This window comes from Zeus faber (assembly GCF_960531495.2).
Source record: "Zeus faber genome assembly, chromosome: 11".
In the NCBI taxonomy this organism is placed as follows: Eukaryota; Metazoa; Chordata; class Actinopteri; order Zeiformes; family Zeidae; genus Zeus; species Zeus faber.
In genome coordinates this window covers 29,274,797-29,300,631 of record NC_137205.1, presented here as the reverse complement: position 1 = coordinate 29,300,631, position 25,835 = coordinate 29,274,797, and the positions used below count along the sequence as shown (strand labels likewise).

General features: G+C 45.0%; 1 protein-coding gene across 1 annotated transcript in view; it reads right to left on the bottom strand.

Annotated features, from left to right (window-relative positions):
- Positions 1–25,835, bottom strand: part of cep112 (centrosomal protein 112) — a gene marked incomplete at its 5' end in the record, with an annotated part of 140,662 nt that overhangs the window by 100,114 nt on the left and 14,713 nt on the right. Inside the window, 4 exons of the mRNA XM_080010122.1 lie at positions 12,627–12,701; positions 14,105–14,152; positions 20,490–20,570; positions 24,414–24,513. Coding sequence (XP_079866248.1) covers positions 12,627–12,701; positions 14,105–14,152; positions 20,490–20,570; positions 24,414–24,513 — 304 coding nt within the window. The remainder of the gene's footprint in view (positions 1–12,626; positions 12,702–14,104; positions 14,153–20,489; positions 20,571–24,413; positions 24,514–25,835) is intronic.

Below are 25,835 nucleotides of genomic sequence, written 5' to 3'. Positions count from 1 at the left end.
ACAGATGAGGAGATTTCTGGTTCCGGTGAGAGCTACCACTTCCGGTCCCGGTGCCACTTCACTTGTACGCTGTTTTTGTTGCTGCTGTTGTCTGCTGCTGGTATTGTCACTGCTGGTGTTGTCGTTGCTGCTGCTAACCTTATACAGTGGGGTAAAAAAGTATTTAGTCAGCCACCAATTGTGCAAGTTCTCCCACTTAAAAAGATGAGAGAGGCCTGTTATTTTCATCATAGGTATACCTAAACTATGAGAGACAAAATGTAAAAAAAAAATCCAGAAAATCACACTGTCTGATTTTTAAAGAATTTATTTGCAAATTATGGTGGAAAATAAGTATTTGGTCAATAACAAAAGTTCAACTCAATACTTTGTTATATACCCTTTGTTTGCAATGACAGAGGTCAAACATTTTCTGTAAGTCTTCACAAGGTTTTCACACACTGTTGCTGGTATTCTGGCCCATTCCTCCATGAAGATCTCCTCTAGAGCAGTGATGTTTTGGGGCTGTCGCTGGGTAACACAGACTTTCAACTCCCTCCAAAGATTTTCTATGGGGTTGAGATCTGGAGACTGGCTAGGCCACTCCAGGACCTTGAAATGCTTCTTATGAAGCCACTCCTTCGTTGCCTGGGCGGTGTGTTTGGGATCATTGTCATGCCGAAAGACCCAGCCACGTTTCATCTTCAATGCCCTTGCTGATGGAAGGAGATTTTCACTCAAAATCTCACGATACATGGCTCCATTCATTCTTTCCTTTACACGGATCAGTCGTCCTGGTCCCTTTGCAGAAAAACAGCCCCAAAGCGTGATGTTTCCACCCCCATGCTTCACAGTAGGTATGGTGTTCTTTGGCTGCAACTCAGCTTTCTTTCTCCTCCAAACACGACAAGTTCAGTTTTTACCAAAAGGTTCTATTTTGGTTTCATCTGACCATATGACATTCTCCCAATCCTCTTCTGGATCATCCAAATGCTCTCTAGCAAACTTCAGACGGGTTTGGACATGTACTGGCTTAAGCAGGGGGACACTGCAGGATTTGAGTCCCTGGCGGCGTAGTGTGTTACTGTGGGTAGCCTTTGTTACTTTGGTCCCAGCTCTCTGCAGGTCATTCACTAGGTCCCCCCGTGTGGTTCTGGGATGTTTGCTCACCGTTCTTGTGATCATTTTGACCCTAGGGGGTGAGATCTTGCGTGGAGCCCCAGATTGAGGGAGATTATCAGTGGTCTTGTATGTCTTCCATTTTCTAATAATTGCTCCCACAGTTGATTTCTTCACAACAAGCTGCTTACCTATGCAGATTCAGTCTTCCCAGCCTGGTGCAGGTCTATAATTTTGTTTCTGGTGTCCTTTGACAGCTCTTTGGTCTTGGCCATAGTGGAGTTTGGAGTGTGACTGTTTGAGGTTGTGGACAGGTGTCTTTTATACTGATAACGAGTTCAAACAGGTGCCATTAATACCGGTAACGAGTGGAGGACAGAGGAGCCTCTTAAAGAAAAAGTTACAGGTCTGTGAAAGCCAGAAATCTTGCTTGTTTGTAGGTGACCAAATACCTATTTTACCGAGGAATTTACCAATTAATTCATTAAAAATCCTACAATGTGATTTCCTGGATTCTTTTCCCCCATTCTATCTCTCATAATCAAAGTGAACCTATGATGAAAATTACAGGCCTCTCTCATCTTTTTAAGTGGGAGAACTTGCACAATTGGTGGCTGACTAAATACTTTTTTGCCCCACTGTACCTAAACTTAACTCTCGCTTACCTTATACCTCAACTTAACGTAACCTTATACCTCGACTTAACCATCTCTAACCTGAGTGACTTTTCCAGTTCCGGTGAGAGCTACCGCTTCCGGTTCCGGTGACGTCTTTGCGTGTACGTTGCTGCTGTTGTTGTTGCTGCTGGTGTCAATATTGCTGCTGCTGCTGTTGTTTCTGCGGCTGTTGTTGTTGCTGCTGTTGTTGTTGTTGTTGTTTTCTGTTGCTGTTGCTGCCACTGTGGTTGGAGTCGCTTTTATTGTTGTTTTTGTTGTCTTTGTTGTTGCTGTTCTTTCAGGGGTATACTTTTGTAATGACAACTACGTTCTCGCTTTCTTTTCTGTATTTCTTTGTAAAGCGCATTGTGTTGCCCTGGTATGAAATGCACTCTATAAATAAAGTGTGACTTGACTTGACAGATGCTCCATCGGATCGGACCCTGACCCCACCCATCCACATGATGTAGAAGAAAAGCTGATTCATCAGACCAGGCCACCTTCTTTCATTGCTCCATGGTCCAGTTGTGATGCTCACATGTCCATTGTAGGTGCTTTCAGGGGTGGACAGGGGTCAGCATGGACACTGAGTGCTCCCATACGCAGCAAGCTGCCATGCACTGTGTGTTCTACACCTTTCTATCATGGCAACATTCACTTTTTCACCACTTTGTGCTACAGTAGCTCTTCTGTGGGATCGAACCAGACGGGTTAGAATCGCTCCCCCCGCACATCAATAAGCCTTGGGTGCCCTGCCGCCGGTTCACTGGCTGTCGTTCCTTGAACCACTTTTGGTCGGTACTAACATTAGACTGAGAGTTTCAGTTAGAAATAATTGGTGTCGGTCTGCGTGTCCTGGAAGATTTCAGTTTCCCGGACAAATGGGTGAGATTCCATTCAAATATCATTTGTGTTTATTGGGCTTGAAAACAATTGATCGGCAACCTATATAAAGAACGACATCATAAAGGCATGTCGATTTATTATATTTTTCAATATTTATTATTGAATATTCTAAACAAAATAAGTCCCGTCAGTTAAGCTATTTGTGTTTTGCCGTTGTACCTCCCCCTCACTCCCCCCATGCCGTGTCCCCTGCACGGTGCTTGTTTCGTTCCATAAGGAAACAGAGTCAAATAAAATAACCTAAATCCAAAATAAAAACACACTGTTTTGGCATGCCGATCGCACCTGAGTTGGTACTGTCTGAGTGCGGGCGCCCCATCGCTGGCGGGTCGTAGGCACCTTCGGTAGCGTCGTAGAGGAAGACAAGTGAGCAAATTGCAGCCAGATCACTCCCTCTCAGCGCCCCCCCCCCCCCCCCAGTCCTGCCGCCGATGTCGCCTGTAAGAACAGCTGGCCCTGCCAACACAACATTTAGCCAACGCCATTAGCCATCAGGCTAATGGCAGTCAATAAGGCGAATATCGGCCGTTACCAACGAGCGATAAATCAGTGCATCCCTAGCTTGTGGGGTGTAACGCACATACTCGTACCGAACCGTTTCGGTACAGGACTTTTGGCTAAGCAGCGGATGTGTACCGAATGCAAAGTAGGCTTGTTTTGCATGTGGAACATACTTCAAATCCGAGTTCCCACACAAGCATATTAAGTGGCGGACAGGAAGTTTATTTAGTCACCGCCACCGCACTTTGAGCGCACTACATACACACACACACACAGCAAGCTTAGCTGAGCCAGCCGAGCCAAGCCTCTGGGTAGCGAGTGTCATGGCCAATGCAAACGAGAAGCCAAAGCTTGAAGACCCTCCCTTATCATTAAAGTCTCGGGTTTCCAGGTGAAACAACGGACAAAGACAAGTGGATAAGACAAAAGCAGTGTGTCGACATTGTTCAGGAGTGATCAGGTTTGTTACTGGCAACACATCAAACTGAATAATTCATTTGATTGGTCGGGGGTTTTAACACAACACAAAATGAATCACCGCTACAAATCTTTGCACGTGAGTTCTAATTAAAATTCTATAGTGTTTTTGAGAATCTATACAGTCTCACAAAACATAATATCACGATTGTGTCACCAACGCAAGCTGCAGGGCATATGAACCCATGTGACCCAGCGCAGACAGGTCCACTTGTTCTATTCTAATAAAAATATCTACTTTACATTGTGAGGGCAAGACACCGATAAAGGTTTCCGTGCGGTGTCATCATCCACTCTTGGAAGACCATAACATTTATTATTGTGGACTTGTTGAATCAGGAACTGTCGGTAAAAAGTGCCCAAAAGACGTGGAGAGACTACGACGATGGAGTTGTGCAAGAAAGCATCGTTCTTTTTACTCGCATACTAAAATATGCTGGACGACAGCACCAACATGCAGTACGTACTGTGAAGGACGCAGCAGCATGTTTTTTTTCAGTTGGTGACTCTCACTCCAATAACACACCCACACTCTGTTCCAGTCCCCTTTTGGTTCTGAAAGCCTGTGCGGCCAGGCCGCCTCACCTCTCTGAACATCTTCAAGGCCAGATCTAAGGGAGCGGAGCACCCTGGGGGTGGAACAATGGCTCGCCTGATGGTGGCACAAAACCACACACACACACGCACACACACACACACACACACACACACACACACACACACACACACACACACACACACACACACACACACACACACACACACACACACACACACACACACACACACACACACACACAGTCTAGATTGTTGGAGTTAATAGAGCCTTCATTATGTGAACAACCGGTCTATCAAAGCAGCACGCGTATCTCTTATGCTTTCTGCTTTGTTTAATTCTTTGTCAAGTAAATTGATTTATATTTGTTTCTATGTTCTTTGTAATGTCGTTTGTGTGTTCTGGCAGGCACCGTTAGAAGAGAAAAAAAAAAAAAAAAAAGATTTGGATGAATTTGCCTCGAATTTAAAAGAGAAACAGAAGCAAGGGCTACATAGACATAAACGCTGCCATACGCTGGCACAGGTGGACTCTGGGAAAACACAGTCTGTCCACATCAAATGAGCTGGAAAACTGTGATGCTGTTTCACTCATGCGATTGGTCATAGACATAGATGATGCTGTATGTTTAAGTCTGCACATGTTTCCTATATTATTTTACACTTCATTATTATGACAATGATCTCATTAAGTTCAGACTTAAGTGTGTATGTGCACGCTGGTGTTTTTACAACATCCCGGCCCCAAGTCTCGTTTGAGCCTCCAATCAAAGTAATAAAGGAGCAAATTCCCATTGAAATTGCAGTCCTCCAGCAAATCTATGCTTTTTTATTGCTGTTGTGGCATAAGGCAAAGAGGAGTAAAGTAGGCCAGGTGATTATCGTTCGTATTTTTGTTTGAAATGTTGCAACTTAGCAAAAATATCCGCTTATTTTGGTGAAAGCGTTTGACCAGACTAAAACAAAGCAGCGCTGTGGAAAGCTAAGTAGTCGGCTGTTAGCTATGAATTTCTTCCTTCGAGGTAGCAAGGTGTTTGTTTGTAAATAATAAAAAAAGGCAAATTTAAAGAAAGCTTAATAGTTAGTTAGTTAAAGAGAAAAAATATCAAAATGGTATCAGCAGCTCCTGATACCAGCTAACGAGTAGTAAAAAAAAATTAAAATAAAATACAGGAGCAAGCATGCATCAAAGGTAGGTAACAGCAACAATTCTGATGCAAATGATATGGGATCTCGGCCAAAGTAATAAGGGGAATAATACCTAATCATAATAATACCTCGGAATAATAAATAATAATCCGACGCGCGCAATATAAATCCCAAAATGTGTTTAACGGACTGTCCCTCGCACGGCGAGCGGAGCTGAAGTGCCGAGCGGCAGCGGAGCAACTGGAAGGTTGCAAGCCCTTGAACACAGGATGGAAGACAGTCAGTGATGATGGCTAACGGATGGTTATTGCTTTTATAGCTCATATCCTCCCGAAACTTTCAGCGGCAAAAAATAAATGCGCAAAAAAGTATACACGTACATGTGATTTGCGGCGATGGCGGTAATGAGCGCAACACCGCGATGACATCATGTCACGGTGGTATGGCGGTGATGCGGCTATCGTCGTAGCCCTAACCCACGATGCCCTATTAAACACACAAGGATAAAGAGTTTGATTGAGCATGACTCCTATTGGCATCGAGCCATGAAGGGGCTGTCGTCGCCTCAGCTCATTATCCAACTTGGGGACGCTTTAACACAAGCCCTCTGAAGTATTCTGTATCTCTCTCTGTTCCCTCCCTTCCTTGATTCACCGCTACTTCCCCTGCAACCGAGGGGACCACAGGAGACGTGCCGGAGCGGAGAGGTAAAAAGAGCAGGGAGGAAGCACGTGAGAGCGAGCGAGGGATGGAGGGAAGGGAAAGAAAAGAACAAAAAAAAAAGACGACGCCGATTGAAGTGCCGGGGAAAAGTTGAGAGATGATCCTGCCGCTACGAGAAACGAAAGGAAAAAATAAATAAATAAAAAAGACAAAGGAAAAAAACACGTGGGTTTTGTCACTTTCTCATCACATCTTTAAATGTTCAATGGAGAAAGTTTGTCAAACTAGATCAGGGGCGTTTGAAACTTGTTTATAAAAGACGGCGTAGAGGGAGGGAGGGAGGAAGGGAGGGGAGAGGAGCACAGCACACCTAAGGCTTCCAAGCTGCCTTCAATCAGCCCGGCTGGGTGGCTCGGTGTAAGATGCCATGTTTTTTGACACTTTGCTCTTGAGAGGATGAGAGGGTGGAAGGGAGAGGCTTGTGGAGGGGGGGGTGGATATAAGGTGCAGCTGCTTATTGCTGCTGTGAAAAGGAGCTCAGGGGTCAAAATCTCTCCTTTTTCCCCCTCCTCAGAGGGTTTGTTTGCAAAATGTCTACTGTTTGGGCTCGACAAAGCAAGATTCCCCTTCACGCGCATTTTCCCCTTGGGTGTAAAAGCTGGAGTGGTGAGCAGACATCTGTCTGGTGGGCAGCAAGTACAAGTACAGTCCGTTTCCTCTGTTCTTTTGCCTGATCACAAGTATAACAGAGCTCGATGTGATAACTGCTTTGTGACTGATTGGATTAAAGTACTAGCCTGGATAATTAGACAAGGAGACAAAAACATGACTATTAGTCACGGTGTGACAAAACACTAAGTCAGCTAAATCCAAAAAATAGGTGTCAAAATTAGCACTGGTCTAGAGTTCAAAAAGAACAGCTGTGTGCTGTAAACTGAAGCAGCACTTACATTCCAAGTAGTTGAGCTTTCAGATTTAAGTAGTAACACGATGTGACTTTTTAACATTAAAATAACAGCTTCAGAATCATTTTGATGATACTCTGACTTGTAATATAGAGAAGGGCGCCTCTTTCATTCCCACCCACCCCTTCGAACGTCTGTTCCTGCAATGCAACTTTGTTCTTCGGTTGGGTTGAGATTAATCAAATTCAATCCGACACCGCAATTTAACAGGACGCAAATTTTAAATCACGAAGCCTGCGATTAATAAAAATATACACTTTTTTTTGTGACACAAAGCTAACCAATAGGGCTGTCCAGGGCCGGCTCTTCCTATCGGAGAGATAGGCGGCCGCCTAGCGCGCCGTCCCGGGGGGGAGGGGGAGGAGCCCAGAGGGAGCGATCGGGGCACATTTTGCGCACCTGTCTCCCTCTCACGGTACTGACAGTTATTTTATTTTTCGTCTTCTAATGGCAGGAAACAAGTGCGTATGGAACAACACCGTGTGTAATGGGGACACTTTCTCCGCGGCCCCCCGATTGTTTTAACCCTCCGCGCTGCCCCCCGGTGAGCCCCAGTGCCCCGTCCCCGGTGAGCTGTGCGGGGCATGTGCTGTTGGCTGGGCCTGCAACACCTGTAGAGTTTGGGCGGAGCCTCTTCCAGAATAATGCCTCCGTTTGTATTTTTTTATTTTTTACCTTACCGTATGTGTGCAACATTTTATTGAAAAAATTATACATTTCTGCTGGAACACTGCATATTTTTCTAGTTTTAAGGTTCCAACAATCACAAATTACTTCAAATTAAATCAATGAGTCAATATTCTACTGTGGTTAAAGGGTTATATTTTTTTCAACTCAATAGCTCAATAAAGATATGCTACTAAATTGCAATCGCAGTATTGGTCTAAAAAAAAAAAAAAAGAAATTTGAGTGTTCGGGTACGAAAGCATGGGAAAAGTATGTTATGCCTTACGGCACTATGTCACTTCCTTGATGTTTGGCTCCGTTTTTTTTGCCTGGTAAAAGGTATAAAAAAATAAAAAATAAACTCGGGGTCAAATTTGTTCAGAAACAGATTTTGTTGGACCGATGAGGTGAAAGCAGTGAAAGTTTACAGACAAAATACAACAGAACCCTGAGTAAAGCTCAAACCCCGTTGGCTCACAAAACTCGGGGCCTCAGGAGAATGGCTCCTCCCACTTAAACAGAGTATCAGGAATGCGATGGATTTACAGACATGTTAGAATGACTAGAATGCATTATCTGAGTGGGTGTTTAAAATGTTTAAACATGTTTTTGGGATCTCAGAGACCTATATTAACTTGTTGAAAATGAGCACAATACTGTACGTCCCCTTGAAAGAGAGAGTGAGTAAACCAATTCTTATTTAAACCCATCCAGAGCATCTACAGACCCCAATATGGCATCACTGCATCCACAGTAGGGATGCTCATAATTAACCGTTTAACCGTTAAGCGACAATAAGAATTTGAGAATTTAAAAAGTAATTAGTAATATTAAAAAGTTTGTTGCACGGTAAAATAAATATAGGCTGTACAATCTATTTCTTAAATATAACTGTGGTGCAACGTGCAACTAGGGCTGTGATAATAACCACATTACTGAGTTCACGTGACGTCACCACGGGGTTGGGCTCTTACCATCATCGACGCAAATAAGATAAAATAAACATACTTTCTTTTGTATTTCTTTTCTTTTCCAGCTGGTGAAAGTTACAGGAGGATATGAAATAATAACACAGAAATCATTGTTTAGTTATCATCATTGACTGTCTTCCATCCTATGTTCAAGGGCTTCTGGAGAAACTAGACTTGCCCCGGGGGCAACATACGAGGGGGATTTCTTTTGTGTGCGTCTGATTATTATTAATTATTTCTAGGGCTGCACCCGACTCAGAATTTTGTCAAGCGAATCGGATCCAGCTGTTCAATGAGAATATTCGACAGGGGGTGCACGGGCGCACTGGTTCCTCCCAGCCCGGCCCAGTTCCTCCAAATAAAACACATAAAACAATGTAGACTAAATCGTAAACTAAAAACCCTTTCTGGCTGCTTCATTTGGAAGAACGGCTCAACGGCTCTCTCCTCGATCCACGGAGAACTGTGCACGCGTACAATAATATATTTATTATTCCCCTTATTTATAATTATGATTTGTCCAATAAAAATAGGCTAATTTTTTTTTTCCCCAGGGGACAGTACCGTAATATTTTAATATTGTCAGGTAACAGTTAATCATTGGTTAACGAGGGTCTACTATCAGCCATAAAATAAATTCTAAACTGACTGATTATCAACATCCATCACAAATGCAAACTACGATAAAAAAAAACAATATCTGGGTTTCTGGCCGAGGCAGAATAGAGTTGCATCTTGAAAGTCAAACTACAGAGCTGTCGGCTGTAAGCCACTCGCGCTCTCTTTAAGCTTTGTAAAAACTATCAGATAAGGCAGGGCCTGAACCCTCTGAATCACAGGCAGAGAACTCCCAGAAGATCTCTTCTCGAGAGCGAGAGAAGGGGCCTGTCAGTGTCGGATTGGCCCGAGATGTGGCCATTAGTGTAAGACCCCTTGGAACTTCACACACGTCTTCCACGCTGTGCCCGTTCTGCCAAGGACTCTTATAGGGGGCTCTTTGAAGGAAACACACGCACACGCACACACATCTCCAACTATCCAAATCACTGTAGCCTGTGGTTTAGCCTGACTAATCACTGACCAATTAATTGGATTCCCCAATTAGGCCAAGGCGCTCTTTAACACGACTGTTGTGTGTCCCCCAGCACTGACAGCGTGGGCAAAAAGATTAGCTGGACTACATGCCTCCAATGAGGCCTATTTTGCAGATGCTGTGTTTAAAAGGACACGGGCCAACGTGTAAGCGGAGACAGAAGGAGGAGGCGGCTTTTGGCAAAGTGACTCAGCCTCGACACGGTACAGCCAACGTTCTTATCAACGCGGTTGGTAGCTTCATGGTGTGAGAGCAGAGGGGTTGTCATTAAGCCAGTAAGGGTTTAATGACATGTGGTATGCGTCACTCTTCAACCTGGGATGAATTTCCCACTAGGATTTAGGGATTAAGTGGAAGTGATGTCACCGTCACTTCCTGGACTGAGCCAAGACAGCCTCGCTGTCAGGTACATGGTGAGGGTGATGGGGAAAATTCTTTGGGTTAGGGTGCATTTCCATAAGTCTAGGGAAATGTGATTCTGTGTGTCTATGTGTGTGTGTGTGTGTGTGTGTGTGTGTGTGTGTGTGTGTGTGTGTGTGTGTGTGTGTGTACATGTTCCATCCCTTGCGTGTCCGTTCCGTTTTGCAGGTAGACAGCGTGCATGCGTTTACACTTAAGGCAGCTCCATTGCCCGAGGCTTACAGTTCCTGGAATTGGCCTAAAATCCGCCCGCCAGATTCCGGAATAACCTCTCAATTTACGGGAAAAGCGAAGGACATCTGCGCCATCTAAAATCTTTGAAGACAGCGTTGTTCCCTTATAGGCCATCGTGGACCACAGATATACTACACCCCAATCTCCTCCCACCCCTTTCAGACATATGATCCAGTGAATCGGGGATTCCCAAAACATCGCAAAAGGGAAGGAAAGCCATACATGAACAATAGAGAAGAGGTCTAGAAAACTAAGGATTTTAAATGAATACAGCAGAGTCAAAGAGCACGTTACAACGATTATCTAAGTGAACGAAGTCTCTAATCCATATGAAGTCAAACCTGCCAAAACCTTTGCATTCCACCGGAACTGTTTCACAATTGCAATAGCGTTAACAGTCAGAAAGGTTTTGAGTAAATGCGTGAGTTCGCACGCTGATAGATAGGGTAACATACATACGTCATTTCTTTTAAGTGATTTAATTTTGTTGTATTTTTTATTTATTAAAGTGTTGGAATGAACAAATAAAAAAATATGTAATAAGTACCTTTCACCACATTGTTAAAATTTTCCAAAACCCCAAAACACAGACACGAGCTATAATCAGCAAAATGTTCAGCGGTAATGGAAAATGTGTGTGCTGACTAGTAAACAGGCAAAACTCAATTTGACACCAGGAGGGTCCTTGCAGAAATACACCAGCGCACAAACAAACCCCACCGACAGAGCACGTGTTGCTAGAACACATTCACAGACCGTCTTGCTTCTGCAGATGCCAAATAAACAGGATAAACCCAGACACATACACGCACTGTGGAAGATATTCTTCCGCAATGATCAGTGAGGTTAATCTGCCCGGTACAAGAAAACAAAACTGAGAATATTCAAGATTATTTACTCTGCAGAATAAAGAGAAAGGTTCAGTACTGCTCCAAAGCAGTGTTCAGATCAGTCTAATCTAATTTCTGATCAAGAGGTCTTTATACAACAACAGAGGGTGTGGCTTGGGTCAGAGGTCCCTTACAAGTCTGCCCCCCCCCAACTGTTTCCTTGGGTGCTACCCTCAGATGGTCAAATTCACAGGTTCTTGCAAACTTGACCTGGCAGACGCGGATTGCACTACAATGCACCTCTAGGCTCCCCTGCTGAGTTTCTTCATCTCCATAGAAGGTAAACTAGGTTCTTTAATGTTACATATCAGACATTGTAGTGAGCAAAACATTTCTCTTTACATGAACTCTGGGGGGTTCCTGGGGAAACGGAGACAAATGTTTTAAAACCCCCTTCTGGAGGTAGAGGCCTTTTGTCCTCATTCAAAATAGTTGATCGAATGCATTTTTCTCTCACAGTACACAATCTGAAGGCGAGGCTTACATGCACGCCATCTCCCAGCAATCACAGCCACCATTGGCGCAGGTCGGCCACTTTCATCTCCTAATTACACTGCGTTTAGGCTAATTGTGCCACTACATAACACCTTTAGATACCAGATGAAAAGGCAGTCATGTGAATGTACGTGCGTGCGCGAGAGTCTTCCAAGAGCACTCGCAAACGGAAGCGCATTAATACAGGCCAACAGGGCGGAGGATTGTTGACCCCTATCGCTCCATCTTGTCTTCCTCCGTCGCGGTCCACGTCTCCCTCGTCCTCCCAGTGTGTCCGTCCTCCCTCCGTTCTCTCCCGGTGCAGTCGATCTAATTGACTGGAGCGCCGTTCCCCCCGGGAGGCATGAAAAGCTATGGCTATTAGAGCCGAGTCATGCTCAGTTTTATATTTAACTTTGCAAGTAAAGGCAATGGGTGGGGGGAGGGCAGAGGGCACTTCAAAGCATGCTTTCAGAATGGGATTTTCAGCTTAAATCCGCATGAGGAAAAACTGTCACCACTGGGAGCCGACGCATTCCGTTTCTTCTCCTTTTATTTTTTTGCTTGGTCTTTTCAGAGGACCGCTGGCCTCGCACGTTTTAACAACAAATAAGGATTTGCGCGCCCTCGACTGCGTCTTAAAGGCCCTGAGGGAGCTTGGACCCCTGGGTGCGTTCAACAGTTGCAGGAATTGTAAATACCACGGACGTGAATTTAGCAATTCAGTTGAAAGAGGTTTCGGTTGAAGGGGCGTACCCCGCTGGCGTAAATGTCACAGTAATCTCCTCGGATACAGCGAAGGTGAGACGCACAGAATGTCTATATTCATCAGACAGATGCGCTGCTTTAGATTCATAGATTCGTCCGCCGCTGTTGGTCAAGATCAGTGGATATATTCTAGTGCGTACCTCCTTGCTCTGTGGGAGAAGTGGGCTGTGCTCATCAAGCAAGTTGTTGTTCCTCCCCACGGCGGCCTTTAAAATCTAGATAGAGGGAGAGGGGGAGAAAAATGAGGTAAAATTCTGACCAAAACAGACGTGAACCTTTCAACAATTTCACACATCTGCTCTTGTTTCCTTTTTGTCACGTTATCTTAAAGTCTATATGAACGTACATGGCCAGGGACAGAGGGCACAAATTGGCTAGAGCTAGAAATGTGCTGCATCAGTCTTGTTTCATTGTGCATTTCAAATGTTAAATAAACAAATAAATGACAAATAAGCGAGGGAAGCTATTGCAAGGTTCCAAGATCCTAAATGTAACAATTTCAAGGAAAGGTTTTGGGTTTGTTTGTTGTTTTTTCCCCAGAGCCAATCAAAACATTTTCTTCCATCGATGACAGCTGCGCAGTGCACGTTTGCAGATAGCAGCACCACAGAGAGAGTTAGTGACACCGCTACCTTTTCAGCAGTCAAGCAGGGCAACCGCTTCAAAAAGCATAATAAATGTCCTCATCAAAAACGGGAGGTTCTCGATGCGTTCAGACATATTTACGTGGCACCGCAAAGTAATTGTCACATTTTGCCGCAGAACCATAACAAAAGTCACCGTAACGTGTAACGTACAATAGGCTGACGTTTGATACGATGCGACTGTTACAATATAAGTACATATAATATAAATATTTATGACTGAGCAGAGGGCTCCTCCATTCTCAAAAAGGACATTTCTCATGCTTTTTGAAGTGTGGGAGAACACTCTGTCTTCACTCTGTTTAAGTGATTTAGTATTTTAGTCAGAGGTGTACGGTGAGAGCAAACACACTACAGCAAATATAACTAGGAGCTGTACTTCCACAGAAGGCGACAACAATTCCCCCATTTCACTGCTGAAAAGGGCAATGACAAATAGACCAATAATTGTCTATTTGTGGTTTTTTTTGTTCATTTTAAGCCACTATCATAGTGTAATAATACACATCCACATTAGGATATACACATTTGAGTTAAAGGTAAATTTTATTCAACCAACTTATTCTAACCTTTGTTTAAAATTCCCCTGAAAGTAGAAGGCAAACACACGATATTGATGTCTATAATTCTACAAAAATATTGCAATCAACTCAAATAATTGCAATCAGACGATTATGTCATTACTGTGACAGTTCTAGTAATGACTAGCTAATTTGGGTTGAGGAAAATGAATTGTCTCCCGGTATTTTTATGTTCAAATCGTCAATGCAAATATATATATATATATTTGATCATAGTGGCATAAAATTAATGGAAAAAGACAATTATTTAATAATAATAAAATGGCATGCGTGTGCTTGTGCTACTAATGACATGAGATTCCAACTCTCAATAGTCCAGCATTGTATATGTGTTATGTATATGTATGTATATCATATGTCCTGCGCAACTGTAGTTTATGCAAGAAAACTTACCGGAGACAGAGGAATGGGCCTCTCACGCAAATACCTGGGGTTTTCGATCTGAAACAGAATGATTTGGAAAGAAGAACACTTCTTAAACGTCAGTCTTGTATTTGCACATCCTTTCAGAGCCATAGTTGAGCACCAGCAGCCTCTAACCTGGGCCGTCCATTTGTCATAAAGAACGCAGGGACAACATCAAAGGCCTGGCACAGGGACTGGCGTGTCTTCCCCGGTCCCTGTGCTGTTTATAGAATACCTCAGGCCGCTTGAAGGCATTTTGTGCGTGGCCGGCCCGGCTTCCGTTCCCTGGACTTATTTCTCTGTCCTGACATGGCCCTCAGAGCCGCCAATCTGTGAGCTATCCCTGGCTTGTTTACCGTCAAGACGTAGACAAACGACCGTGGGCCATGGCCAAAGACAAACCGTCCTCCTTGATTATAATACAAACCCTGGTGCACATGGAGGGACGGCCGGGATTCCTAAACCACCTGAAATGAGTGTACACCACAAGGCTCGAGCAACTCTGCATCAATGCGGCTCGTTAACTGTGGTACAAACGGCAAAGAGCTAAATCTGTCTGTTGACAACCTGCTTTTTCCTTTCCACTAGTTGAAGGATGTTTATGACCCCATTACTTTGCTGTGAACTTGCACTGCCATACGCACTCGCTCTTCCTCTCCCGCTCTGTTACACTGGGGCTGTCTGTGGGGGCTGCCAACTAGTGGCAGAATCACGGCCCTTCAAAGCAGTTGAGCTCACTTTGGAGATGACAGCGATGACGCCCAGTAAACAGTAGTGCTGCTAATCTCTTCAACATGGGGGCGGAAGAGGAGAACAAGGCAGGCAGGGAGATGGTAACATCTTTTGGTGTTAAAAAAATAAGATAGAATAAAAAAAGGATTTTACTTTGGGACACACAACCAGACAAGGCTAATCCAGATTGAACTGAGGATGAGAGAACATGGCCTTAAAGAACCTCGGAGCATGCGACCAAATTATCCCCAGCTACTGTACGAGGGTACTCGCAAACTGTTGCTGCAGGGCGAGTCGTTGAGGGGCAAAAGATGAAAGCTCCTCTTCCGTGCTCCTACGTCTGACTGATGCAGGTGAAATAGAACAGCTATTTTTGTTTGCTGGGATAAATCCCTATTCAAAAGACAACAACCTGGTGGAATCTACATGAATCCACGTCACATGTTGACGCCTACGACAACAAATACATAAACGTCAAATAATGAACAAAATGATCTTTAAATGAAATCTCTGATCTATAAATACATTTTACATAATTATGAATCTGTTATTTTCCGGTCAAGGGTTTTGATGCTTGTCTGTGATGTCATCATTGATTACCTCATCAACTCCCTTCATAATCACCATTAAATCAATGGCAAAAAAACAGGTCAAAATATTGATGATATATGATGTTATGTAAATAGTAAGGCAGATACATGGGCAGTCACATTCCTGTGTACATGCATATACCGAAGAGCCGCAGCATTAAAACCACCACTAATAACCACTAATATTGTGTAACTCCTCCTCATGCCGCCAGAACAGCTGTGACCCGTGGAGGCATGGACTCCACCAGACCTCTGAAGGTGTCCTGTGGTATCTGGCACCAAGACGTTAGCAGCAGATCCTTTAAGTCCTGGAAGTTGGAGGTGGGGCCCCCATGGATCGGGCATGTTGTTACAACACATCCCACAGATGCTCCATCGGATCGGACCCTAACCCCACCCATCCACATGATGTAGAAGAAAACGTGATTCATCGGACCAGGCCACCTTCTTCCTTTGCTCCATGGTCCAGTTCTGACGCTCACGTGTCCATTGTAGGTGCTTTCAGGGGTGGACAGGGGTCAGCATGGACACTCTGAGCGCTTCTATACGCAGCAAGCTGCCATGCACTGTGTGTTATACCTTTCTATCATAGCAACATTCACTGTTTCACCACTTTGTGCTACAGTGACTCTTCTGTGCGATCGGACCAGCAGGCTAGACTTTGCTCACCCCGCCCATCAATGAGCATGTCGCTGGTTCACCAGTTGTCCTTCCCTGGAAAGCTTTTGGTACTAACCACTGCTTACTGGGAACACCCCACAAGACATGCCATTTCGGAGATGCTGTGACCCAGTCGTCTCGCCATCACAATTTGGCCCTTGTCAAAGTGGCTGAGATCATTACGCTTGCCCATTTTTCCTGCTTCCAACACATCAAATTCAACAACTGACTGTTCACTTGCCGCCTAATATATCCCCCCTCGACAGGTGCCACTGGGACGAGATGATCAATGTTATTCTCTTCACCTGTCAGTGGTTTTAATGTTGTGGCTCATCGGTCTATGTGCACTTTAGTTTTCGAATATTGGGAAGGCAGTGTGCGGTCGATACTGAACGGTTAATTGCATGCTTCAATATTCAAATTTGCCACTTGGCAACACAATCCTTGTTTACCAAGTGATGAATCCATCAATATCCTTCTTAAAATGGAGCCGTTCAGCAGAAGAATAACATTTATTTTTATACCCCTGGACAGCCAGTCATCAGACTTGATTGAGTATAGCCCACAGGGCAGGAAAAGGACTGGACTAAATGCTGTGGCACAGCGCTGGCCCAGAGCTACACTAATTTTGGACAAATGTGTCTCTGCATGTGTGTGTGTCCAGCCTCAGCTCTGGCACAGCATCCTGTGTCATTCAGACCTAACTCGGATGGAAGGGAGGTCACTGCGACAGACCTACATCGCTCACATCACAACCTGGTTCCTTAGCCAAACACTGGGTTATTGATAGCTTCCTATTGTCAGAGGAGCACTGACTACAATGTCTGCACAATGGCGCAAACAACGGAGGGTCAGGTGGTCGCAAATACAATGGATATGAATGGCTGAAAGAATAGAAAAGTCACTTTCAGGCCCATCCTGTATGTATTTTATACCCTTGTTGTATCTGGTGTAGGTTTCTTAGTAACAGGATTAAGTAATATGCTCACACTATGGTTTACGTGTAATAGGGCCACATGCACTTGGATTATTGGGTGCTCTTTCCATACAGTCATTTTTCTACAGGTTTGTACCCCATGTTTGATTGGTTGATGTCTGTGGAGAAATTTTTGAGGCGCTTGCCTTCAGTCAAGTGATGTCAAAACTATCTAGTTCATGGATTTGGTCAGATGGTTTTGTTTGCTTTGGGTAAAAGGAGAGAGGAGAGGACAGGTAAGACAGTATCCTCTACTTTTGCTCCAAATTATTTGCAATTTTGTGATGTTTATGTGCAGCGTTCTTGGCCATTACACTGATTTAAGGCACTCCACCTTCTACTGTTCCATAAAGCCATACAGACTTAACAATAACCAGTGTTTCCCACAGGTCTGAAATATACTTTTGGTTGTAGCCGTCGGGAGGGGGTTACCCCACCAACATGAATTGCAGTTTTCCGAGTTCCTGTGAACACAGCACCTCTTCCTGCTGTCTCTCGGCTAGGGATGACATGGTTACTGGTTTCACGATAAACCACGGTACCATTCCTGATGGTTACTATTACTGAAAGTACTGTCCAGCGGCAACAGTCTCCCAGACGCAATTGTTCTCCAAATATGGTGGAACGCAGTAACAGTGCTCCGGAGATCTTTAAGCCTTCTAAGAGGACTGACTCTGAAGTGTGGTCGTATTTTGTTTTTTATGAGAGTGCTGAGGGAAACCTGTTTGAAGATGGTCGCCCTGTCTGCAGAACATGCAGAAAGAATATCGCTGCGAAAGGGTCAATACTTTGAATCGTATGAGTCATCTTCATGCACACCACCCACTACTTTATAGTAGTGGGTGGTGTGCATAACTTGCTAATAGCGGGTAGGTGGGTAGCATAACTTGCTAATAGCTTGTGAATAATGTAACCTGAAGCTTTCAGTGGGTGTTAGCTAGTCTTGTAAAAACACTACACAACGTTGTTCTGCTGCTGTCGTGTGTCTCCAGACTCTATTGGCCCATTGCGCACGAGAACACATTAAATAGTTTAGTCACTCAACCAACATATTTTGCTCGTATAAAATCGGCAGTTGTCAAACTGGTTGTAAAAGTGTTCCAACGGGAGAAACACTGCTGTATAGACTCCGAATTACTGTCTTCTCAAGACTCATTTCTATTTAAGTAAATTGTGCATGGGTTCAGTGCATATACTGAAATGCAACACAGAAGAGTGTGTGTGTGTGTGTGTGTGTGTGTGTGTGTGTGTGTATGTGTGTGTGTGTGTGTGTGTGTGTAATAATATTGTAAAAACACCAATAATAATGAATTTGCTTTTCCCTTGTTTAGAGACTGGTCCCTTGTCCTCATCTCCAGTGAAAGACACTCGAGGGAGAATTTTAAGACAGGCTGCTTATGCACCCACATCAAAAAATGCTCAACACCTCACTGCAGCCCTTTCATATTACAATCAAAGGACAGGATGCCATTTCAAACCGTTGAGAGGCCGTTTTCTGAGGCTGATGAAGGTTGCCGTGCCTCACTACTCGGGTTGCCGTGTTATCGGTGTTACCGGTGTTAGACAGTGTTCGGTGTACAACGATTACATTACTTGCTCACCGCCCCCAGCCGTCGTTTTGCTTTTTTTGTTTTAATAGAAATAAAACCAAAATAAAAACATTTTGTTAATTACCGGGTACCAGAATCTAATAAGGCTCTCCGTGTGCCCTGATTGTCGTGCCCCGTTCCTCCAAATAAAACAACTAATAACAGTGTGGGGACGGGGTACGGAGGAACGGGCCACGACTCGTAATGATCATTTTCTGTGCATAACGCATGGAGTGGGGGTTCTCAGGGAGAGTGTCACGGAGACAGTGTCCCTGTTACGCACGGTTTCGTTCAATACAGTTCCATGTGGTCCAACTGTTCCAATCGTTTCTTTCCATAAGCAGACGAATACAATAACATACATCTAAAACAAAAACACACTGTTTTGGCGAGCCGATCGTGGGCAACCCGACGCCGGTGTGCGCTTCACTAGTGCACGTATCGTCGGTGCCGTCGGAGCTGCAACTTAATCACCATCCACACCACGCGTCAAATCCTCCATCTGCTTCCTCGCTGTTGCGCCGCTGCGCGCACACGTCCACATACTGTACATCCTCTCCGTGCGCGCAAGTAAACGAGCTCCGTCCTCTGCTCCCCGTGGTCCCATGGACGGACGGGGGGAGGTGGCGACATTTCGGTAGTGAAAATATCGTGCCCGTGAACTCAGCATCACTTCCCGCTGTCTCTCGACCCGATACAAACTTGAAGCGTTTTTAATCCAGAGAATACCAGAGAACAAGTTCACTGGTAATCAATCGCGAATGGCATCGTCCTCTCAGACTGGTAAAAACAAAAACATTTGAAATGCTAAAATGGGTTGGCAAATATACTTTGTCAGACGTTAATATACCTGGGCGGCCTGCCCAACCAATGCCCATGTGTGGGGAAACAGTGCTGGAATTTCACTGGCTGGCTGTGACCCCCCCCACCCCCTCCAACTCCCGCCTATTGGTGATCTCAAGTAGCCACGATTGGACGACATGAAAATAGAGACAATCGCCCAACCCTAAGCCGGAGTGACGCTGGGCTGTGCCAAATTTCTGTAGGAGCTCGGCGCTTTGAAGCCGCACATCTCTCAAACTCTCTGGAAACTTGAAGGTGTGTGTGTGTGTGTGTGTGTGTGTGCGTGTGTGCGTGCGTGCGTGCGTGTAAGAACATCTGTTGATTTGCAAGATGCAGGCTTGGGGGAGCGTTGCTTAGCACTGCCTCTTATCAGCGCCTCAACACAGAGCAGGGAGGAGGGAGGCAGCGTGAGGCTTCGCGTCTGCAGATAGATACCTCAGATTACCCCGCCCCAGAGTGAGAGAGAGATGCTGAGAGAGAGAGAGAGGCAAAGGAGAGGAGGGGGAGAAAAAGAGGGAGAGAGAGATAGAGACAAAAGACAGAGTAGAGGAGAGGAGGAAAAAAAAAATACCATGTTGGGTATGCGAGAGAAAGGGAGGAAGGGGGTGAAGAGAACCAAACAGAGAGAGGAAACTAGAGAGGCATGCAGGTGAAGGAGATATGAAATAAATGACGGAATAAAAGACATGAGGGCAAAGTGCTTATCAAGCCCTGGCCTCGGGCACTCCAGACAGAGCACATAACACATCTGAGGACGCTCAGCTTATACTACACTCTTCCTGCGAGTTTCTCTGGCAGAGAGCTGACAGAGAGTGGTGGGAATTCGGGACGCGATTGAATTCAGCTCCTTAACCGCATTGCATCATGGCACCGAATGAGGCGCAGTTCAACTCAGGTTCCGTGTTGGCGCCACGGAAGCTCGTCGCGTACTTTTGGCGGGGCCAAAGTAATCCGGAATCCCGGAGTCGAGCCTGCGGACTCACCCCCAGGTTCCAGCTGTTCAGACGATCCTCCAGGTCGCTGTCGTCCGGAGACACCGTCAACCTCTTTGGCCCGGCTTCCACCTGGGGAAGGAAACAGACGGAAGAGGTTGCACTGAAGGCCTGGACGCGGTGAGCGTGACTGAGGGAGGGGGCGTCCCAAAAGTGATTCCTCAGAACGAGATCAATCAATCAATCGCCATGTACAAAAAAAAAAGACACACACACACACACACACACACACACACACACACACACACACACACACACACACACACACACACACACACACACACACACACACACACACACACACACACACACACACACACACACACACACACACACACCTTTCTCAGACTGCAGCCCCCTCCCCACCCTACCAGATGTCCGGCAGTTCCATCCCCCCCGACAATAAATTTTGCAGGAAGGTGAAACGTGAACCACTTTGTTCCCCGTTGCCTTCCGGGTGGGTATTCCATAGGACCGCCGCTTATAAACTATAGTGTGTGTACGTATAATTAAGAACCTTTCAGGGAGTTGCTAGTGCAAGGTCGGTTTACCTTGGTTTGGGCTTGAGGGGAACGGGGGTATCTAATAAAGTCCAGAGAGCGAAAGAAGAGATGTTGTTGAATGTGATTAGGATCGGGGCGGACTGTGGATCTTGGGTGTAACTGAACGGAACTGCACCAATACAGAGGAATCAATGAAGCGAACGGCTCGGAATTCATTACCCCGGCTGATTAAAAAGGTATTAAGGTCCCGACGACTCAACCTTGAACAAACAGCCTGAGTGTTTCTTGTCAATATCCAAGAATGCAGAGTATGTGGGTCTCCCAATGTTCAAAGAACTCAGTCACCGTCTCTGTATCGTGGAAGGAATTTAACTCATTGTGTCGAATGCCGATAACTCTCAAACACTGATAGCTCTAAAATGCAAAACAATACGTGTCTCTGATTATTTCCCAGAGTGATGCATAGTATTTTGGGACAGTGGAGTGACAATCCGAAAGATTTGAAACTTTGATGTGAATAAAACTTTAAACCCCATCGTGGTTCTACGGGAGGGAAGGTTGAACTTGTTTGCTGCCAGTGTGAGGTCATCGTCCCCTCCCAGAAATGTGTACATGATGTTCTGGTGCACGACTCAAGCTGAACCTTTTTTAAAATCCCTTTCTCTTTCATCTTCCTTCTTATATTAAGAAGGAAGATGATATCAATAAGAATATTTCAGCTAGTGGAGGGACTTTCTGGATTCATGCTACAGCATTTTAACATGACCCTCATATTCACTATTCATTTCCATGAGATTGATTTAATGGTTACTGTCCTAAATAAAGAATCAATGCAATTGTTCCTGTTTTGCGTTTTAATCAGAATTTTAGGTTATGACATATGTTCAGGGTCGAAACTACAACTTTGTGTGATTTGATCAAATAAATCTTTAGTATGTGTAAGTATGTGTATAAAGTGATGCCTCGATGTGATGTTTTTATATCAAATAAAGTAATCTATTTTTTCGGAAAAGTAATGTTTTCTAAAGGATTTTACCGAAAGTGCTTTAACCTGCTCCAAATGTGCCAGAAGTATCCAGCTACAAGACCTGCTCAATGAACTAAAAGTGTGAATGAATTGCCATTTTTAAGGAGCAATGCAGATTGCAATTTAAACAATACTGTTTTAATTGGTGCCCCCGTGTTCGGACCTCTTCACTCTGGTCTTTTAGCTACCCTGCCACTGCAGGACCCTCCTGCCATCACCGCTCCTCATTCAACTCTCCCACATCTCCCCTGCTCACCCCACCATGGCTGCCTCACCAATTGCACCTCACTTCTCCCCTCCTGGAAGAATATACCGTGGTGCCAGGGAAGAAGATCACAAGGACAGCCCATCCCTCACACATCCCCTCTCCTCCAGTTGCCAAACCGGTTTGAAGCACTGGCCTCAGATGAGGACCGGTGTTCTCAACCCCCCTTGCATCCTCACACCCTAGCACGCCATCTCCTTGCCCGCCCCCCGACCCACCCATCCCTTATGCCCTTGCCCGACTGCCCCAGGCAGCCGGGACCTCCTGACCCCCGTCCCCTCCCTTTTACCCATCTCAGCCTTCTCGGCCCAGGCTGTCTGACCGCCATGTCCCCCTACCCTCCCCTGTGGCTTTGACCACCCTGGTCATCGGCAGCCCCATGGTGCGTGATGTCCTCCTTCACCTCTCATCTGGCCCCTGTAAAATCCTCTCCTTCCCCGGCGCCCGCATCCTGGATATTCAACGCAAACTCCCCACCATCTTAGCCAACTACTCCAACATTGACACCATAACAATCCACATCAGAACAAATGCTGGACAATCAGAGGCTTTAAAGCCTTTCAGTCACTCTTCATTTCGCTGCTGGACACTGGTGAAAAGATCATCATCTCAGGACCCATCCCCACCCATCGCAGAGGCATCGAGAGGTGGTCCAGACTGTCTGCGCTCCACACTTGGCTGAAAGACTACTGTGCCGCCACTGGGATCCTCTACATCAACAACTTCGACCTATTTTGGGTGAGGCCCATCCTTCTGAAGCACGATGGCCTCCACACAAAGAGGAGGGGATCCCAGATGCTCGCTGAGAACGTGGACTCTTGAGGGAATGATATGGCGGCAAGGAAGGAAATGTTTAGTCACCTCCACCCCTCCCTACTCCTGCATCGCACTCAGCTCTCCTAAACGGTAGTGGTATGGCTTCCACGATAACCGCTATCATTTCCAATTGTAGAGCTACGGCAGCACGCTCATTATCACGCCCACTTGTGGCTAATCATAATAATATAATTCAAGTTGCTCAACAACCTTGGTTAGCTTCTGCTGCTGCGGAAACCTGGAGACATTGGTCTTTAAAACGTCAGATCTCTTTTTTTTCTGTCATGATATTCTTACTTTTAACAATTTTGACTTTTTTATAATAATAGAGACTTGGTTAAGTCAGGGAGACTGCAGTCCTCTTATTGAAGCAACCCTCCCTGATCTTGCATTTCTCCACCAACCCAGGCTCTCACGAAGAGGTGGGGTGTCATCTACAGACAGGATTTTAAAACACTCCCATTTCACATAGTAGTTTTACATTATTTGAACATATTGGTTTTATGTTAAATCTAAGGATCCGGTGATGATTTTAATAATATACAGACCGCCTAGACCAAATCATGCATTTATTCAAGAGTTTGCTGAGTTGTAATCGTATTTTATCTCAAAATATGACAATTTGATGAATTGACTGATTGGATGAATGTTCTTGATTCTTTTAACCTCACTCAAGCAGTACAAGAACCTGCACATTCTAAGGGCCACACCCTTAGTACTGTGTAGTGGTCTCAGCCCTGACAACATTGAGACAAAGAATATCCTTGTGTCCAATCACAATGTGGTATGATTCAGTGTGGTCTTATCCCAATTTCCTATTCATCACAACAATACTGTTCGCTGCCGTTGTTTTAACTCTACATCAGCGAGCACGTTTTCTGAGTTTTTTGGTGCTGTTGCTTTGCCTTCAACTGCCTTTGATCCAGACTTTAACAGAGGAGCTCATCTCCCTTTTAATGACACCTGTCTGAGCGTCCTGGACTCTGTCGCCTCAGCCTCTTTCTCTCGCTCTTTTTTGAGCGTCAACTACTCTTATACATACACATACATACGCTTGTGCATTTTTACGAGTAGGAGTACATGAGCACTGTATAAGGCTGTATATTTGACAGAAGATATTTCTGACACTGATCGACACACGTGGCTGGTGCACAAAATGCGTGCAGGTTGGCAGGTCTGAATTATGTTCGGTTTTCCTTCGGTAGCTCCAAAAAGTGCTAAGTGAAATCCTTCTACATCAGTGACAAAACCCTGCTTGTGGCAACTTGAAATAAATATATGCTTCAAGAATGTGTAGAGTTTACCGTTCTGGGCTTTTCTCTGGGAGAATGTTTGAGGGGACTGGAAGTCACGTGGCGAGACGGAGACTTGTCCTCATGCAGCATCCACCTGGGAAAGGGAGGGCTGGAGATGGGATGGGTGGGAGGAGAGGAAGCCAAAGAGGGAGGGATAGACATAAAGACATCAAGAACGGGATAGAGAGATACAGAGGAGGAGAGGGAGAGACATGGCGCAAGGGAAAGCGGGAGACAGAGTGAGAAAGAAAGAAAAATAGAGATTACAGCATCATTAAAGTTAACAGCCTGTGCGTACATACATGTTTGCATGTACCTGTGCATGGAAGCGAAAAGTCATCGTCATTCAAATGAAAGAGCTGTTGCGAAAATGGAAATGCAACGGCACAAACGCTTTTTTTGTTTTTCAGAATATGAAGGTGATATTTGACTCATAAACAAAATGACAACTCAATCATCCAATTTGCATTTTCATCTCCATCTCCAAGTATGCACATTCTATGACGTTGAAAACTGAACAGAAAAGACACTTTTTTCCGTTTTTAAAAACTGCTCAACAGTTGTCAGAAAGCAAACCATCTCGAAAAGCAAAAACGCAGTGGACAAGGTGGAGCGTGCAGGAAGTGACGTCAGAGTCAACCTGTTTGAAACAAAACGACAGAGCGTGTTCAACTTGTACAAAAGTCATGTGTTATGATTTCATAATAACCGTTAGCTAGGTTAAACAACGACGTCTGCTGGAGTGACGTCACGTTAACGCCAAGCTGACCCGGGGGGGGGGGGGGGGCGAGCGCTCAGGAGGGAGGGCTGGTCGTCTCGTACTCAAGGTTCCGGCTCCTCCTGGTAGCGTGCTGTAGTGTCCTTGAGCAAGACAATTAACCCCTGATGGCTCGTGATGGCAGCGTCCATCGGTGTTTGAATGATTGTACGTCGCCTTCGTCTGCAAAGTGATGATGTAATGATGTAATTAACCTGAGCATATGAAGGAAACTAAAGAACAGAAGAGTAAGGGTGCTGTGTTCAAAAATGACTTTATATCTTACATATTAGTGTGTGTGTGTGTGTGTGTGTGTGTGTGTGTGTGTGTGTGTGTGTGTGTGTGTGTGTGTGTGTGTGTGTGTGTGTGTGTGTGTGTGTGTTGGTACACTCCACTGAACCAGCCAGCATATTTGAAAGAGAAATTCCACCCCAAAACAACATTATAATAATTGACTAGATCAAGGCGTTACTGATGATCTCTCTCCCTCTCTCCCTCCCTCCATAGGTGTTCTATCCTACAAAGGCAATGATTTTCTGATCCAAAAAAAGCGATAAAGGACATTGACGGACATAAAACATGATATATGCTCCAAAAACAACAATGTTATGGCTTTAGAATGTTCAGTTAATGGTTTGGAATGGAACGTTCAGTTAGGGCTTTAGAATGCTGTG